Source organism: Tenrec ecaudatus, chromosome 4 (genome assembly GCF_050624435.1).
Source record: "Tenrec ecaudatus isolate mTenEca1 chromosome 4, mTenEca1.hap1, whole genome shotgun sequence".
NCBI lineage: Eukaryota > Metazoa > Chordata > Mammalia > Afrosoricida > Tenrecidae > Tenrec > Tenrec ecaudatus.
This window is the reverse complement of record NC_134533.1, coordinates 7290376-7307784: the sequence shown is the minus strand read 5'-3', so window position 1 is coordinate 7307784 and position 17409 is coordinate 7290376. Positions and strand designations below refer to the sequence as shown.

At 51.8% G+C, this 17409-nt stretch overlaps 2 protein-coding genes across 3 annotated transcripts; one reads left to right on the top strand and one right to left on the bottom strand.

Annotated features, from left to right (window-relative positions):
• Window positions 1–358: 358 nt before the first annotated feature.
• EIF1AD (eukaryotic translation initiation factor 1A domain containing) lies at window positions 359–4233 on the bottom strand. Its single transcript, XM_075545361.1, has 6 exons — window positions 4030–4233; window positions 3362–3543; window positions 3134–3242; window positions 2915–3023; window positions 2710–2757; window positions 359–2174 (listed from the first exon to the last, which is right to left on the bottom strand). The coding sequence occupies exons 2-6, from the start codon at window positions 3446–3448 to the stop codon at window positions 2018–2020; spliced, it is 510 nt and encodes a 169-aa protein (XP_075401476.1). The 5' UTR covers window positions 3449–3543; window positions 4030–4233; the 3' UTR covers window positions 359–2017.
• Window positions 4234–4565: 332 nt separating this feature from the next.
• On the top strand, window positions 4566–6666 carry BANF1 (barrier to autointegration nuclear assembly factor 1). Of its 2 annotated transcripts, none has more exons than XM_075545362.1 (3): window positions 4566–4704; window positions 5840–5981; window positions 6152–6666. In XM_075545362.1, exons 2-3 carry the CDS (start codon window positions 5859–5861, stop codon window positions 6296–6298), a joined length of 270 nt encoding a protein of 89 aa, XP_075401477.1. In that variant the 5' UTR covers window positions 4566–4704; window positions 5840–5858; the 3' UTR covers window positions 6299–6666. The 2 variants fall into 2 exon arrangements, with proteins under 2 accessions (XP_075401477.1, XP_075401478.1); XM_075545363.1 differs by lacking the exon at window positions 4566–4704 and adding an exon at window positions 4844–4983.
• The last annotated feature ends 10743 nt before the right edge of the window (window positions 6667–17409 follow it).

Below are 17409 nucleotides of genomic sequence, written 5' to 3'. Positions count from 1 at the left end.
GCTAAACACCTAGAATTTAAAACCGACCTACCTGTTGCCACCCTGAGAAAATGGCTCAGGGGCCACCTCTGACCACACCAAACCAAACTCTGCTGTCGGTGACCATCCTGCTGGTTTGGTTTAGGACTGCTGACCATGCAGCTCACAACCCAACGTGTGACTATACCACCAGACTCACAGAGGAGAATCCAGCTCATACTGGCCCAAGGTCAACTACCACCAGGTAGAGGTCAGACACTCCTGCCCCCTCCCATCCTTCTCTAACCCTAGTCTGATCCTACTCAGCCGTCCCACAGCCGTCTACTTCTCTGCTGCGCTCTACAACGCACTGCAACGGCCACGCAGAATGACGGACCAGTCACCATTAGGAGGGTTTATTGGGCGGTTCACAGGTGATCTTGGGCCAGGATCAGAAAACATGACAACGGACAGTTATCGTCCCAGAGCAGCACCTCTTCTTGGCCAGCAGTCAAGTCTCTGCGCCCCAGTCATGCCATCCTTGGCCTCTGCCTCACTGGCCCCGTGGGCTTGGTGGTGCAGCTCGTGGCCTGAGTGGTTCAGGCAGGGGTCCCATCTCGTGGGGTCCCAGGAATCTGTTCCTGCTTCCGAGACGGCTCTTCCACACAGGGAAAGGCACCCGAGACAGACCCTCCAGGAATTTACACAGAACTGATGTGCTGGTCCCACCCGGCTATTTAAGGCTGCCAGAGCCGTCAAGCACACTCCAGCCCCTAAGGATGGCGGACACAGGACCGCCTGGGCTGGCCCCTCTTCACCCATGTGGATGTTTGGGTCCGCATGTCAGTCCAGCTCCCTGAGGGTCCTCCTCTTTCTCACTGATCCTCTTAGCAGATGTGATGCACGTTTCCAGGGATTGGTCTTTCCGAGTGGCGTGTCCTTCCACAGGGCATTGGGACTGTTGTCCCAAACCCACGTGTTTGTTCTCGGGCAGTCTGTGAATTGGTCCAGCTCCTTTGCCAACATCACGCCAAGGCACCAGATCGCCAGCCTTTCATAGTACATGCTACTTTCTGTGCCCCAAATGGGCATGTTCATAAAACACATAATTCTAGAAAAGTATAAATTACCAAATCTGACTCCAGGAAACCTGAGTAGGTAAAATGTCACAGAAGAAATAAAAGGGGTAAAAATCTATGCCTTAAAAAGGGACAACACATTTGGATAGTTTCCACATTCATAAGACACAAAGAATCCCTGTTATGAATAAAGCCTGTAAGAAAGACAAGGTCCAAACTTACTCTCCAAGGCTAGCTCAATGCTGGCACCAAACGGGGCAGGAAAGCCACTCCAGGAAATGACCTTAAACAGCCAGCCTAAGGAGCGACATAAAAATCCTGGGAGTGACAAACAGTGAACACAATCAGCGGCTAGCCGAAGGGTGGGGGGTTTGAGTCTACTCACAGGCACCTTGGAAGAAAGGCCTGGTGATCTAGTTCCAAAACACCAGCCACTGAAGGGCGTCTGGAGCACAGGCCAACGCAGAAACGTCATGGGCGCGCCATGAGGTGGAATTGATGGTTCGTGCTCCCTTTGAAAAGCTCGGTCTCAGGAGATAAGGGTAGGAAATCTATCATGTAATCCACTCAAAGGACACCACCAAGATCATCTTCATCATCTCGAGTGGTTTCAAAGCTCCACACCACTGGTTAGCAGAGGGAAAGGAAAACACCCTCCACTAAGGGAGGAACAAAAGCAGGTGTCGTCAGTCTCACAAAGCCATCCAGCAGACCCTTAAGCATGAATGAGCTGTATTTGGTGACGGAACAGGTGAACCACTACCACCAAGAGGACAGCCCAGGGTGCCGGGGGCTTTCTTCCGGAGCATGTGGCCTTGTCATAGCAAAGGAATGAGGGTGCAGTGTTTGTTCGTCCAGGGGCTAGCCTTGTCCCCCATCCAGTGGGGAGGAGCTGCAGGGCACCCTGGGAATGTCCAGGCCCAGAGGCCCCAGGGACTAGTCTCTGAGCAAGTGGAGCCTCAAGTGGCGGTCCTGGGGTCTCAAGCTGTCTCCTCCTCTTCTTCCTCCTCCTCACTCTCCTCCTCGCTCTCCAGACACTGTCTACGGTTGGTGTTGACAAAGAGATCTGAATCATCTTCAGAGCTGGAGTCGTCTCCTGAGGAGTGGGGCTCGGCGGGGAGTTCTGGCTGAGTCTGGCTGCAGGGGGAAAGAGGGCGAGTTGTCTCAATGCCTTCTAGGAAAACCAGATCTGCCATCCCCAGGGGCCCCACCCAAAGGTGGCTCATCTGAACAAGAAGTCAGGGCTCCTGGGCCTTTCAAAGCCAAGCTCTCCCTAGACTGAAAGGAGAGGCAGAAGCAGAGTCCCTGGTATCTAAAAGTCAAGGAAACTGGCTCAAGATTGCCCGCCTCACCTCCCCCACTCCATGTCTGCTAGTCACTGGTTTTAGTTAAGAATAAAGACCACCAAATAATACCAAGTTACATACCAAGAAATTTTATAAGCATTACCTCCTTTAATCCCCTTAAGACTGCCAAGCTGTTGAAGAGGTGAAGCTCAAGGGATTAAGTTAATTGGCTTCATCTTCCCTAACTGGCACAACCAGGGTTAATACCGCGATCTGACTCTCATACCACCTCATTGCCAGGCACCCAGTGTAGGAACAAAGGAAGCTCTCCACTAGGGCTCAGCCTCCCACTGCCTGCTGTCCCTTTCCCAAAGCTTGGTGCTCACCTGTCCCTGATGCTGTGTTTCTCCACCACTTCGGAGAAGGCCTCGGGCCTGGGCCACAAGAAAAGGCAGGGTTAGAAGGAACATGCAAAGCCTCTCCGCAAAAGAGCTGTTTCCAGCTGTCTGTCCGGGATGCCATGGTCTTCCCTCCCGAAATTCCAATGAAGCCCATCCGCCCAGAAGCCAGTCATCAAGGGAAGCCCCTTACCAGAGCCCCTCCTTCTGCAGGGAGCGGACGTGATCCTTGCAGAGCACGAAGGAGATCTCAGCCTTGACCTTTTCGCCCTCCTCAATGGGGTCCACAATGAGAAAGTCCCCTGTAAGGCGAGGGTAAGAGAGGCCAGGTCAGTGATCAGGGTGGGGGTGGGGTAGGGGCAAGGCCGTGGGAAAGGCTCCCAGCTGGTCTCCCAAGGGACTGCTCTCTCACCTCTCTTGATCCAGATGTTCTTTCGGTACTTGGAGGGCATGCTCACCAGGAAGCGCTGCCCCTGGGCTGTCTCCACCTCATGCAGGTTGTTCCCTGGGGTCTTGAGTACCTGAGTCCCGCAGGAGGCAGTCAGTTCATCGCAACCTCCCTCTGAGCTGCATCCCACCTTACCTGCACCCCAGGAGCCCAGTGGGGGGGGGGAGGAGCACAGTGCTCCATGCCACTCACCTTCACAATCTGCTGCTGTTCTGAGGGCACCACGTGCTCCCCCAGTACCTCCTTCACCACATACTTCCTCTTGGTGACCTGAGACATGCTTGCTTCCTTCAGTCACGGCACGGCACGTGAGAGATTCAGGCCTGGCAGCTCCTCCTCCTGAGTTCTTTAAAAGGCAGGTGCAGAGCCCAGGTCTGTTTTTGAAGATGAAGAGGGGCCTTTTTAAGGAGGAGCTCACAGTGTCCCAGTTGAGAACACGGGCTCTTGTCTGACCCGCCCCCTCCCCCTATCTGTTTAGCCTTTCTAGGGCTGGTGAGCCAAACCAAACAAGAATACCTAAAGCATTATCATTAGAATGCGCTGATTGTCAGTGAAACTCTTAGCACTCCACACCATTCACACCTGCCTAACCATAACTGGTCACGCGTGTTCCGGAAATATTCTGCCAAACAGTGTGAGTAAAATCAACATGTTTGGCCATCCCAAATCCCGCACGGCCACACAACAACGCAGCTCAATCCAAAATCTCTCAATACAATCAAGTCGACTAGTTAGAAGCCCGGCCCGGAGGCGCGACCCAGTAACCAGGGCTGACGGGCTCCGAAGGAAACCCGGACATGACATTCCTAATTGCCACTCCCCGCCGTCCTCTCCCCTCCTCCTGGGCGTCCCAGACTCACTCTGATACTCGACTCTCCCACGGGCCACCCCGTTCTCCAGCTGGACGCAAAGAGCGGCCCGCTCACGAGGAATCACTTCGCAAAAGAGCCAACGAACGTTCGGAGAAGGAACTTGCGGGCGGTCACGGTGTCGACGCTGCCTTGAACTCAGGTCTCCGGAGCCTGAAGTTCTCCCCGGCCTCGCAGCCCTTAAGAGGAAAGTACTCGATGACGAAGGCCAATCGGATCCTTCTATGCACTGTACTTCCGGCGCGCTCCCGGAAGTCCGTAGGCTACCCACCCCCGATCTTGTCCGTCTTTTGAACTCTTCCCACCACCAGGTCACCCGGGGCCGAGCCTTGGGTTCCGGGCACCGGGCAGCGAGGGGAAAAAAGCTTTTTTTCCTCTTGAGACATATTTGTTCCGAGACCGAAAGGGACTCCAAAGACACCAGGACAAAGAAGTCGGCCATCCTTTCCCGAAATGACTGGAAAGGAATGCTCACTAAGAGCGTGGCCGAAGACCAGGGCGCCTCATCTCTATGGCTGTTTTCGTGGCTAGAAGGGCCCAACTTGAATTTTTTTAGGAGGCGGTGCTGGAGGTGAACCGGAAGCGGAAATAGTAGAAAGTTCTAGTGGTTGAGGTAGCGGCGGGAGTAGCCTAGTGGCGGGAGGAGCCGTTACGGGTGAGCTGCCGGTGAGCGCGGGCTACGGTTCAGGGCCCGGGTTGGAGGCTAGGCGCGGGCAGCCGGGAGAAGAGGGGTCGCGGCAGCGCGGCGGGGAGCCCAGGGGTGCGCCTCGCCGAGGCGTTCGCCCGGCGCGCGGAGGGGGCGGGGCGGCCGGGCGGAGCGCGGCGGATCCTCCCGCGTGGACCCGGCCGGCGCTGGGCGGCGAGCTCAGCCCGTGACTCAGATCGCGGAGCGACGTGCGGAGGGTGGGCGGGACCGAGACGCCGCGCGTCCGCTAATCAAACCAGGTGACTGCCTGGGCCCGGGTCAGTGCCAAGGTCACGGAGGGAGGAGCCCCAGCGGGGCGGGGCCCGTGGCGGCGTGACTGGGCACCGGGCCACCTGGTAGGACCGGGAGCTTTTGCCCTTTGGCGCGCGATGCCCAAACCCGGCTCCGGCAGGAAGTCAACAGGTCCCCGCCCTCCGGGGCACACGTCCCGGGTCGGCAGGGCCCCTTTCTGACGACTCCGTAGGGAGTCGGTGCTTGTAGCCGCGGCACACCTCCATCGCATTATTTGGGCTTCCAAGTTTTCAGAACGCCACGATGTCGTTGTCAGTAAATCTCATGATGGAACCCCAGAGAGTGATTATCTGAAGCGATTACAGCTGCAGCGGAGGGTGGTGTGGTGTTTGTGTGTGTGTGTGTGTGTGTGTGTTACTGACTGAAAAGGAAGTTCGAAGCCTACGACCAACGAGCCCATTCTGACTCGTCGTGACCCTAGGGGACACAATCATAAATCCTAGCGGGAACTGAAGGCCACCCCTTACTATATTGGAACAACTGAGGGGTGGTTTGAACCGCTGACCTCGTTAGCAGCCCAACGATGACCCACTGTGCCACCGCGCCTCTTGACTACTGATGAGATGTGTAGAAAGCACATGGTGGGTGTAGTGATAACCAGTACTCATGAATGGGTGGGGGCCAACCTGTAGCGGAGAAGAGACTTCCCAGGGGCTGTTTTCCCACCGTGAAGTGGGATCCGGTAAGGCAGTATGATGGCCGGTCTGGTTACCTTCTCATCGGGATGGCTAGTGGCCCCTGGGGGGTCTGCCGGTTGTTGGACGTCTGCCACCCTGTCTGATGTGCTTTGGGTGGGATTCCCAGATTAATACGCCTGCTCAAGATGACAACCTCCCAGAAGCACCGAGATTTTGTGGCGGAGCCCATGGGGGAAAAGCCGGTGAAGAGCCTGGCTGGGATTGGTGATGTCCTGGGCAAGAAGCTGGAGGAGAGGGGCTTCGACAAGGTGAGTCTGGAAGGTTGGTGGGGAGTCAAGCAACCATGTCTGTTGAGGGAGAGGGAGAAGTTGGGGTACAGTCTTGAGACAGCCAGAGGTTGTTCCCAAGTCCAGCTGGAGGGCGTGAAGGGGGTGAGGCTGCTGCCGCCTCAGCTCACAATGCCCCGCTCTTTTTGCAGGCCTATGTGGTCCTGGGGCAGTTTCTGGTGCTGAAGAAAGATGAAGATCTCTTCCGGGAATGGCTCAAGGACACGTGTGGCGCTGATGCCAACCAGTCCCGGAAGTGCTTTGGGTGCCTTCGAGAGTGGTGCGACGCCTTCTTGTGATGCTGTCTGGGGAGCCCCCAGGTCCCAGCCCAGACTCCTTTGGTGCGGCTGGGTAGGGACTCTTTCCCCGTCCTCTGCAAAGGAGAAGCTTGCTGTGTCCCGTTCGCATCCAATGGCTCCAGGGCCTCTGGGAGGTCTCTCCCCTCACCATTTCAACGTTTTCGGATTTCTCACTCTTGCATGAGTTCCTCTTCCTTCCTTCAAGTTCTGGTCTCCTGCCAGGTCCACGGTCACAGTTATCAGCTTTCCTGGCCCTTCCCTCACGCTCACCTTCACCTCTGGTCTGTTTTAGGCCATTTAGCCCCTTTTTGGTAGAACGGCCTTTGTCCTTGTGAAGTTTTTTAAATCAATAAAGTCAGTGGCCTTCATGTCCAGACTTTGTGTATGGAGCCTTGAGGTGGGAGTGGCCTCTTCCCCAGGGACCCAGTAGGTGTCTGTACCTCTTATCAGTGCAAACCAAAACTTCCCTTCCCACTCCCAGAGGGCGGCCACACAGGACTCAACAGGTGCTATGGTGTCTCAATCCCCGGGTACTGTGGGTGAGAGTGTGGGTTGATGCATTCTGGGAGTCAGGCGGGTTGACATGCTCCCCAGTCGAGTCAACAGCTAGACCAGGTGGCACCTGGTGGAAAAGTAAGTAGGAGTCAAGTGCCAGGAAGAGGGTGGACCGGATATGGGTGTGAGTTCTCTCCTGGCCTCCAAGGAGAATGGGCAGAGCTCTTGCCATCTGCTGCCATTGGGGCGGGGGGACCCTAAGTCCCACAATCCAGAGCGAGTGAGTGTCACATCTGTTCAGTCCATTGTAATGCCTGGCCTTGAGTGGCACTGGGCACACACGAGGTCTAAAGCTAAGATCCAAGCATTGATTTGTTTTCCACAACAATAATTTGTTACAAATAAGGAAATGCACTTCAAGGAGGCTAATTTGTCCCTGGAGATGCAGCAGGTAGTCTGGAACTCTTACCTTGGAAACCTGTGTATTTGGCACAGGTCTGCCTCTTTCAGCCTCAGTTTACCCATTTGAGAAATGAGGTGGTTCTGAGAGGCAACATGTGAGCAGGTTGATGCCCACCCCAGCTTGGCATTCATCATCAGTAAGGATTTAACTTAACTGTATTAACCAGACCCCCTCCTGGTCTTACACTCGGTTGAGGAGAGGCTGACAGATACCAGAAACATGTAAACCTTGGGCTGATGGATTTCCATGCTCTCAGGGCAGGGCTAGATAGGTAACTGATCAAGCTGATCAATTGCATTCTCTGAACACTTCTCACCATCACCTAACCAATGATCGTATGATGGTTCCGGTTCTATTTCCGGACCTCTGTCTGACTAGACCTGCGCTCCCCGGAGTTGTTGACTTTGTTTTGTGGTTGATTTGGGATGGGAGGCCCCGAGAGACATTTGCCATAGTGTTTTTTGTTTTTGATTGCCATATACTTCACACAGCGTACAATTTACTAGTCAGTCCTAAGTGTGGTCACTGCCGTGCTCCATTTCAGAACATTTCCTTCTCACAGTGCTCGTTGTTGGTTCCCCATTTCCCCAGCCTCTTATCTGTTATTAATAGTTATTGATAGGTAATTATTGTAGTATTAGGATTGGGGGGCCAGCTCCCCACCACTACCCATGGGTTCAGTAAGCACAATTGTACAGTTGAGATATAAAAAAAATCATCGAGAGCATGAGAGATAGAAGAGACATACTGAAATAAATGATTCAGACACTTCATGGTAGCATGCTCACTTCAGCCCCCCTTTGTGGTCCACTTGGAGAGTGAGAAATCTTTAATGCTAACCAAGGCTTTTATAGTCTGGGGACATGCAAGCCCCCTAATCACAGGTGAAGACATGAGTCACAGGAAGGAGTTGTACTATAGGTAATACAGCAATGGAAAGGGGTGATTTAGGGGCATCCACACAATAGGAAGAGGAGGGATTGGGGTCCACATGTGGTAAGATGGGTGGATCCTAGAGTCAGGATGGCAGTGGGATGCCATAGGACCCATTATCAGTAGGGTGTAAACCCCACCTACAGGAACCAAGCAAATGGTTGCAAGCTTCAGGGAGAAGTAATCCATTGTCTCCAGGAACAGGCCCACCCCTGTGAGGCAGTCAGCAGTCTGGCAGAGACTGCCTTCCCGGATGTCTAATCATCTGACCTCTCCCCCACAAATTATTAGTCCATTTAGTGTTTCCATAGATTTCCGTACTGTAGATTTCATAGAAAATCATGAACACAAGAAGCCAACAAAAAAGATCCAATAGCAATGGCTAGATAAAACCAAATCCTAAAAAAAAAATTTCTTAAATGGAACTTTAAAATGGGGGTCAGATGATAATGTAGGACACTGTAGCCTAACCACATCTGCCACAATGTTACAGTTCTCTGAGAACAAGGGTGTTCACATCTCAACTACCGTCGAGAGGACTCCCCAGAGACTTAATCCATGTGGGGACCCTGCGAGTGGATTCTCACCTGTTGCCTTCCGCAATTTTTAAGTGTTGACAATCTCTGACATTTCCTCCAGATTGGGTTTCTGTCATTTATATCCTTGGATCACACAGGCTGGTGTGCTGCTCCATGTGGACGTAGGTGGCACTTCTCTTTGATGGCACCTCGTTTGAAGACAAGCCGTGAAGACCCCAGAAGTCGTTTCTGATGGGCGCATTCTGCGCCACTCTTGGCTTTCGCACCGGGTGGCCAACGATCTCCCGATGAGGGCAAGGTTCCAGGAGGGTGTGTCATGAGAACTGTTTGTTCTTAGAGTGGGCCCAGGATTAAGGGTGATCCCAGATCCCATCCTGTGTGTGTACTTTGTGTGATGGACCTGGCTCATGTTAGAGACACTGTTACCATTTGGTGATCATTATAAATCATCCATCGGGGCATAAAGTAATTTCATTGATAAATGCCATTAGTTTAACCCCAATAGCACAGAATTTAAAACACTGTTGAGAAAATAAGATTATGCAATTATAGGCCAGCTTCCAACCACATCACATGAAGTGTGGGTGGGGGTTGGCTCTAAAAAAAAATCATTTTATTGGGAGCTCATAGAGATACCACTCCATAGTTTAATTACATCAAGCAGTGTTACACAGTTGTTACCACAATCAAGTTAAAAACATTTTCTTCTTGAACTCTTTGATATCAGCTCCCTTTTATTCCCATGCCTCAGGGCCCCTTATTATTTTCTCCTATAATAGTTTTTTTGCCATAGTTCTTACCCAGTCCAATAGACCTATCACCTGTGATTCTGTTGGATCCCAGCGAGTGGGGTTATGCAGTCATCTGTGAGCTCCCTGCCCCCCGCCCTCCCTCCAAGAAATCACTGACTCGTACAGATCAACCGAACAATGGGAGTTGGTGATCGGGCCAAACTTCCAATAACATTCTCAAGAGCGGAACCATGACTAACAGATCAGTAGACTCCATGAGAAAGCAAGGAGGGCATTACAATGGTGAGTTCATCGGACACCCTCAATGTAAGATCTGAACCGAAGTCCCAACTGCCATCGCTTCCATCACCTCGGGCAGCAGTCGTCCACCCTAGGGCGTTCCAGCCCTACGTCCACGGGAATGGCGGTTCCTGAAGGCAGCGACAGTTGAGTTGCTTCGTGGGCTTCCCACGTGGGATCCTGGCGTGGCCCGTGAAGGGTTGTCGTCTGCAGTCCCTGTCACCTACCGCCCACCGCCTGGGTCACCAAGGGCTGGAGAGAAACCAAGAGCAGTACCAGGCGTATCCTTTCCTCAGCTTCTCTATAGGGATTGTTAGCGGTTGATTTCTCTCTTCCCCAATGGGAGGATGTTCTAACTGGTTTACCCACCAACAAAACTGTAATCCTTTCCCTTCCAACTTGATTTCAACATCCAGGAAAGTGTATCACTCTTACAGGAGTGCCCTGAACTGGGGCGAGCGGCCTTTGCACAGTGTTGCACGGCAGGGACAGAGTGGCGTCCTCTTCCCATCTAGAGAATTTGGCCTCAGCTGAGGGGATGTCTTCTCTGTCCAGGTGGTCTTTAAGATGTAGATATAAAGAGAGTGATAGGTGCTCACGGGACCCACACCGGCTCTCTACCTAGTTGGCTTGGGAGACTGGGTTAAAAGACTGCTTGAACTTGGAAACCACCTCAAACCCTGACTATAGAGGAATGGAGAGACAAGCTCTGGTACATCCATACTATGGGATTTTAGACATCAATAAAAACAGTGATAACTCTTTTTAAAACACTGCAAGACATGGACAAAACTAGAGAAAGTTATGCTTGGCAAACTCAGTCAATCTATAAAGGTACATAGTTCATATCACCATTGTATAAGCAAAAAGATGAATAATGTGGTTTATACACCAAAAGACAAGATTTTGATGACTGAGGAAGCCAGGGATTGGAGGAGATGGCCGGAGGACAAACAAAAAGGGTTTGACAGGGAAAAAAATGAAAATTAATCTTTGAAAACAAAACCTTCAGCTTCCTTAGCCCTTAGCTCTCAGAGTGGGTCTGAGTGGCTCAGAAAGGAGGACAAAAACCAAAGTGGGCTTGGAGTTTTCAGTGACCAACAAGTTCATTTCAAACGAAAGATTACAGGATTGGTGAGTCGAAGCCTGAGTTTGTCTCGGTGTTTATCCTCTGTAAGGCTTCAAGGCAGCCTTTCCAGAAACTAGATCGCTAGGCCTTTATTCCAGGACACCTCTGGATGGACTCAAGCATGGACCTTTCCTTTAACCGCACCACCCAGAAGTGCTCTGGGCATCAAAAGAACCATCATGGCCACTGGGTTGTGGTTTACGCTGATGGAAAGCCCACATTAATTAAAGGTAGGGTTGTACGGTTGGTTCATGTAATCACAATCAATAGGTTGGACTTGCATGAAGAGATGAATTGGCAAGTGTGTGACAGTCACATTTCCAACAGTGACCAGAAGTTCCCCCCTGGGACTGCTTATATTCAACCAAGACATCTCCTGGGACTTGATTCCCGGCTTTGGAGGTGGGGGGCATGGGGCAGCCCAGTTAGTTGGCCTGCTAAGGCGTCGAGTGCTCTGTTCCTCCTCCTGCTTCATTGCATAGCACCCGCTGTCTTACAAGCTTGCCCGCGGCCTCCCAAGCACAACCTTGGTCTCTCCACTGGAGCAACAGCAAGAAGGAGAGTCCAGAGGCGGCGGCTATGGAATGTATGGCTAATGGCCTCATGAACAATGGCCTCCTTTGCCAGGAGACCGGGACTGGCCGGTGTCCAGCTATCCTGGCTGAACATGGCTCAGAGACTCTTGAGCAGAAACCTGATCAAAGGGGGAAATGGAGAACAGGATTTTCAAATTCTTCATGACATTTAGGTTTCCTGGAGCCACGAGCCTGGGGAAATCCCTGAACCGATTGAGTTGCTCTTGTCAACTAGTCTCAGCTAGATCCCACTAGAGGATGCTGCGTGAGGTATCCACTCCGAGGGTTACGCTAGAGCCCGTGGGGACAGTGGATTTATGTTCCCGGAGGGGGAACGATTCAGAAAAAGGGGATGCGAATGGTTGCCACACCAAAAAATGCAATCAGTGGGACTCAATTATGCAAGCAAACACTTGAACTGCTGTGTGTGTGTGTGTGTTTAACCATTTTGGGGGGGCTCATACAACTCATCACCATCCATCCATCCATTGTGTCAAGCACATTTGTACGTTTGTTGCCATCATTTTCAAAATGATTCCTTTCTACTTGAACCCTGGTATCAGCTCTTCATTTTTCTTCCCCCTCTTTCCCTTCCCCTCCCTCCTTCATAAACCCCTGAAAATTTATAAATTATTTTTTTTCATGTCTTACACTGACCAATAACTCCCTTCACCCACTTTTCTGTTGTCCCCCAGGGAGGGGGTTATATGTAGATCATTGTGATCAGTTTCTCCTTTCTCCCTCCACCTTCCCCTTCCCCTCTTGGTATTGCTACTCTCATTATTGGTCCTGAGGGGTTTATCTGTCCTGCATTCCCTGTGTTTCCGGCTCTTATCTGTATCTATGTACATGCTCTGGTCTAGCCAAATTGTAAGGTAGAATTGGGGTCATGTTAGTGGGAGGAAGCATTAAGAACTAGAGGAAAGTTGTATGCTTCATTGGTGCTATACTGCACCCTGACTGGCTTGTCTCTTCCTTGTGACCCTTCTTTAAGGTGATGTCCAATTGTCTACAGATGGGCTTTGGGTTTACACTCTGAACTACCCCTCATTCACAATGATATAATTTTCCCCCCTGGGTCTTTGATGCCTGTTACCTGATCTCATCGAGACCTCATGATCACACAGGCTAGTGTGCTTCTTCCATGTGGGCTTTGTTGCTTCTCAGCTAGATGGCCACTTGTTTATCTTCAAGCCTGTAAGACCCTAGATGCTATATCTTTTGATAGCCGGGCACCATCAGCTTTCTTTACCACATTTGCTTATGCATCCACTTTGTCTTCAGTGATCATGTCAGGAAGTTGAGTGTCACAGAATGCTGGGATATTAGAACAAAGTGTTCTTGCATTGAGGGAGTACTCAAATGGAGGCCCAATGTCAGTCTGCTACCTTGATACGTAACATAAAATATATATCCATAGATCTGTTTCAATATTGTTATATACAAATGTATTTACATATGTACATGCCTATATTTAGACCTCTATAAATGCTCTTTGCCTCCTAGTTCTTTCATTTATTTTACTTTCCTCTCGTCCCACTATCATGTTCTGCCATCATTCGGGTTTCTGTAATTTCTCTTCGCTACATTGCTCTCGATCGAGCCCCAACCGGCTTCCTATGCCCTCCTCGTCATCGACCTTAGACCACTTGTTCCCTTGTCCCTGGGTGTGTTGACACTCACCTTCCTTTCCCCTGCCTCCCCCTCTTTTGTGTACCCCCCCCCAACTCTCAGTCCTATGGTCTGCTCTCAACTGTTTGTCCTGTGGTGTGAGGTTTTGCTGCGCATTTTCACGACAGCTGAATTATTTTTAAATGCACATTAAAAAAAAAGGCATCATAAATAGAGTGAAGAGATGAGCCCAGAGTGAGAAAAGCCATTGGCAACACCTGTCGGTAACAAAGGGCTGGATCCAGAGCATGTTTGAACTAGAAGAAAAACCAAACACACACACAAGACAATAGAAAGTTGAGTCAAAGACCTCAGAGGGAGACACAAAAGAAGATGTCCAAACGGGGTCCAGTCGTGGGAAAAGGCCCTCGCTTCAGTAGTCATCCAGGAAGTGTAAATGAGCTGTCCTTCCCCACCCACTGGCTGCGCCAAGGAAATAAAGGATGGTCTAGGTCGGACACTGTCAGGTGTTGAGAAGGAGCTACAGCAACAGAAACCAACATCCAGTTGGCAGGACTGCCCATTGGCATGAACGGCGTGGTTGTTGGAGCAGACTGGGAGGAGTACACACCCTGTGGTCAGCAATTCCACTGCCAGGAATGTGCCCGCAGAGACCATGGCAAACGGTCACAGCAACACTGCACCGGAACCAGCCCTGGTGGAACAAGGAGCAGACCAGTAAAGGAAGTCCCTTCGTGTCTGGGAGGAGTCTCATGGGAATCACTGAGCCAACAACACGCAGCAGAGATGTGTCTTTCTGCTCATGCAAAGTTCGAAAGTAGATCCATCCCTAAGAATCCCTGGATAGAGCAAGAAAACGCTTAATACAAATATGAAGAGTGGTGACCTGTGGGGATGGGAGGAGGCAGGGAGAGTGGGCCGGGGGAGGTAGAGTTCCGTGGCGTTCACTCTTGTGGCCGTTTGTTCCCCTCATGGGGCCGTTCTACGGGCCTTCCTCTGTGTGACTAGCAGAATAAAGGAGAGGGGGCGAGGGAAACCAACGACAAAGCGCGGAGGACAGAGTGCTCATGTGGTCCATGGGAGTGACAGAGGGGCTGGTGCCAGGGGGGAAGAAGAGGGAGAGGCCGCCCTCCCTGCACCAGGTGGTCACCGCAGGGCCTGGTCATGAAACTCAGACCTCCACGGGACTAGGGCCGAGGTGACGATGGGGAACTCCCCACAGTTCCAGACCATTCTACATGTTTGATGTTTGCTTGCATACATCCCCACCCCACTGTCACACAAGGCCAGTGGGAGCTTGGCGCGGTTCCAGCCCCCTCCACCCAGCTCACCCCAATACGGTGGGTTCGGTTCCCCCGGGCTCTGTGAAGCGCTGAGGGTGTTGTCCTCATCTTCCTCCCCAGGCTCCACCCACATGAGTTGCCAGTCACCGCCTCCAGGCTCTGGCTCGCCAAGCCCTGCAGAATGGGCCAGCTGCTTTGGGTATGTCACTCACCCTTCCCGGCTCACCCACAGGATTTGTCTCCACTACGGCCCCGGCCCCGGGACTTGCTATCTCACCTCTCCGTGGCCCGAGGCCTCACAGTGCATCCCACACAGGGCAGCAGGAGACAAAGGGCGTGTGGGATGTGCTGCACCCAGTGCGGTCAGCGTGGACCCAGGCAGCAGGACAACATGTCAACGGCAAAGAGCCCGCTTGGGTGTGGGGGCCAGGGGCAGCGGGCCTCTGTGTCAGGTGAGCATGCCCAATGGCAGTTGGATCGCTGGACTCGCGATGCGCCCTCCCTCCACGGGACCCTGTGCTGCACCGGGCAGAACCCTCCATAAGCTGCCACTGCTTCATAAGGTTCCTTCTACAGATGTTATTCGAGATAATTCCCCGTATGTCACGGACAGCGATGGCAGCAGCCGGGGAACAAACAACTAGCAAAGTGAACGTGACACGTTTAAATTGTGATGTAGACCAAATCTGGCAAGTCAATGCACCGTTTTCATCGGGTAATAGTGACAGCTCGACATCAGAAAGTCTAAAATTAAATTAGAACCTTGTCTGCACATCAACTGGGCTTATGAAAAAATGTGCGTGCGTGCGTGTGTGTGAATGTGTGTGCGTGCGTGTGTGCGTGTGTGTGCGTGCGTGTGTGCACGCACGCTTGTGTGTGTCGTGGGTTTATTGTGGTCTGGGTGAAAGAAAAAACAGACTCACAGCTATCAGGTTAATTCCGAGTCATAGTGACCCCATTGGACAGGGTAGAACTGCCCCCGTGGGCTTCAAAGACTGACTCTTTATGGGAGTAAAACTCTCATCTTTCCTCCTCAGCGAGGCTAGTGGATTTGAACGGCCGATCTTTCAGTGAGCAGCCCAAAGCATAACCCATGACACCAGCAGGGCTCCACGTGAAGCTTTTCCCAGAGCATGGGGCTTCCACTCAGCAGTTCATCCACACGTTGTGACTCAGCACACTCCCCCCTTCTTCTTGGCGTCCCTGTTTCCATTCACCCAACTTTCCTGCCCCGCTTCCTGCCCGCTGGGCTTTGTTTTGGGGGAAATGCTGCCCTGTCAGTCTGGTAGGATTGGTTGTTCTGAGGAGCGCCTTCCTCTCCGGGCTGTTGTTCACTGTGTGGGCCTGTTTGGCTGGAATGTGATCTCTGGGAAGGCAGAGGTTCAGTTCCAGGTGTGAAGGGTGTCGAAGGACCACAGTCCTGGGCGTTTCCCCATTCTCTAGCGCTGTGGTTCTCCACCTTCCTGATGCCGCGACCCTTTCATACAGTTCCCCATGTGGTGGTGACCCCCCAACATAAAATTATTCTCCTTGCTACTTCATCACTGTCATTTTGCTACTGTGATGAATGGGGCAACCTCTGTGAGAGGGTCATTTGGCCCCCAAAGGGGTCACGACCCACAGTTTGAGAACCGCTGCTCTAGCAGATCAGTTAAGTCTGGTCTTTTATTTTTTTTTAATGAAGTTGGATTTTGTTCTCTGTTCCATCCCTACTCTGTCCAGGATCACCTATTGTGGTCCCCATCAGCATGGTCCGTGTGTTGTTGGGCGCCGTCTAGTTCTGTCTCAGGCTCGGGGAGGAGGCTGTGGTTCCGGTGGCTCCTTCGTCCTTCGGACTGATTGTTTCCAAGTCTTTGATGGTCTCCACTCTGTTTCGCTCCAGGAGGAGGAAGCCAGCTGTGGCGTCTTAGCCGGCTCCTCGCAGATTAGGCAGCCCGGGGGAGACTCACCAAAGAGGCGCTCCAGTATGCCTTTACGGGCAGCTTCACGGAGGTGGATCCTTAGGCTAGGTCCTTAGCCCTAAAGCCCAGCGACATAACCCTTCATGGGATTGCTTCTGGCTAAGAAGTTTGCAAAACACGGACCCCTGGATGTTGTACCACATCCCTGGGTCCGTTTACAGCACAGAGAAATCCGTATGTAGGAATGCTGTGGGTGCCTTGCCATACGCGTTCTACACCTGTTCCACTTACATCTCTCCCTGTGCCTGCTGACCCCTGTTGTGGGTTGCCTTGCCCTATACCCACACCAATGTGTGCCCACTCTGCCTGGTGTGCGTTCCTTCTGTCCGCTCTCATTCTTGGTAGCCAACTGAGAATGTTTCTTTCTGTGTGTAATTACGCCTTCGCTTGATTTCTTAAAAATCATTTTTTGGGGGGGCGTATACAGCTCTTATCATCATCCATCCATCCATCCATCCATCCATCCATCCATCCATCCATCCATCGTGTCAGTACATTTGCCCATTTGTTGCCATCATCATTCTCAAAACTTTTTCTTTCTACTTGAGCCCTTGGTATCAGCTCCTCAATTGTCTCCTCTCTCACTGCCACCCCCCTCACGAACCCTTGATAATTTATAAATTATTATTATTTTGTCATGTCTTACACTGTCTGACATTTCCCTTCACCCACTTTGCTGTTGTCTGTCCCCCAGGGAGGGGGTTATATGTAGATTGTTGTGATCAGTTCCTCTTTTCTCCCCCACCCTCCCCTTCCCCTCCTGGTATTCCTACTCTCACCACTGGTCCTGAAGGGTTCATCTGTCCTGGATTCCCTGTGTTTCCAGTTCCTATCTGTACCAGTGTACATCCTCCGGTCTAGCTGGATTTGTAAGGTAGAATTGGGATCATGATAGTGAGGAGGAGGAGGAAGCATTAAAGAACTAGAGGAAAGTTTTATGGTTCATCTTTGCACCCTGACTGGCTTGTCTCCTCCCCAAGACCCTTCTGTAAGGGATGTTCAGTTGTCTACAGATGGGCTTTGGGTCCCCTCTCCGCACTCCTTCTCATTCACAATGATATGATTTTTTG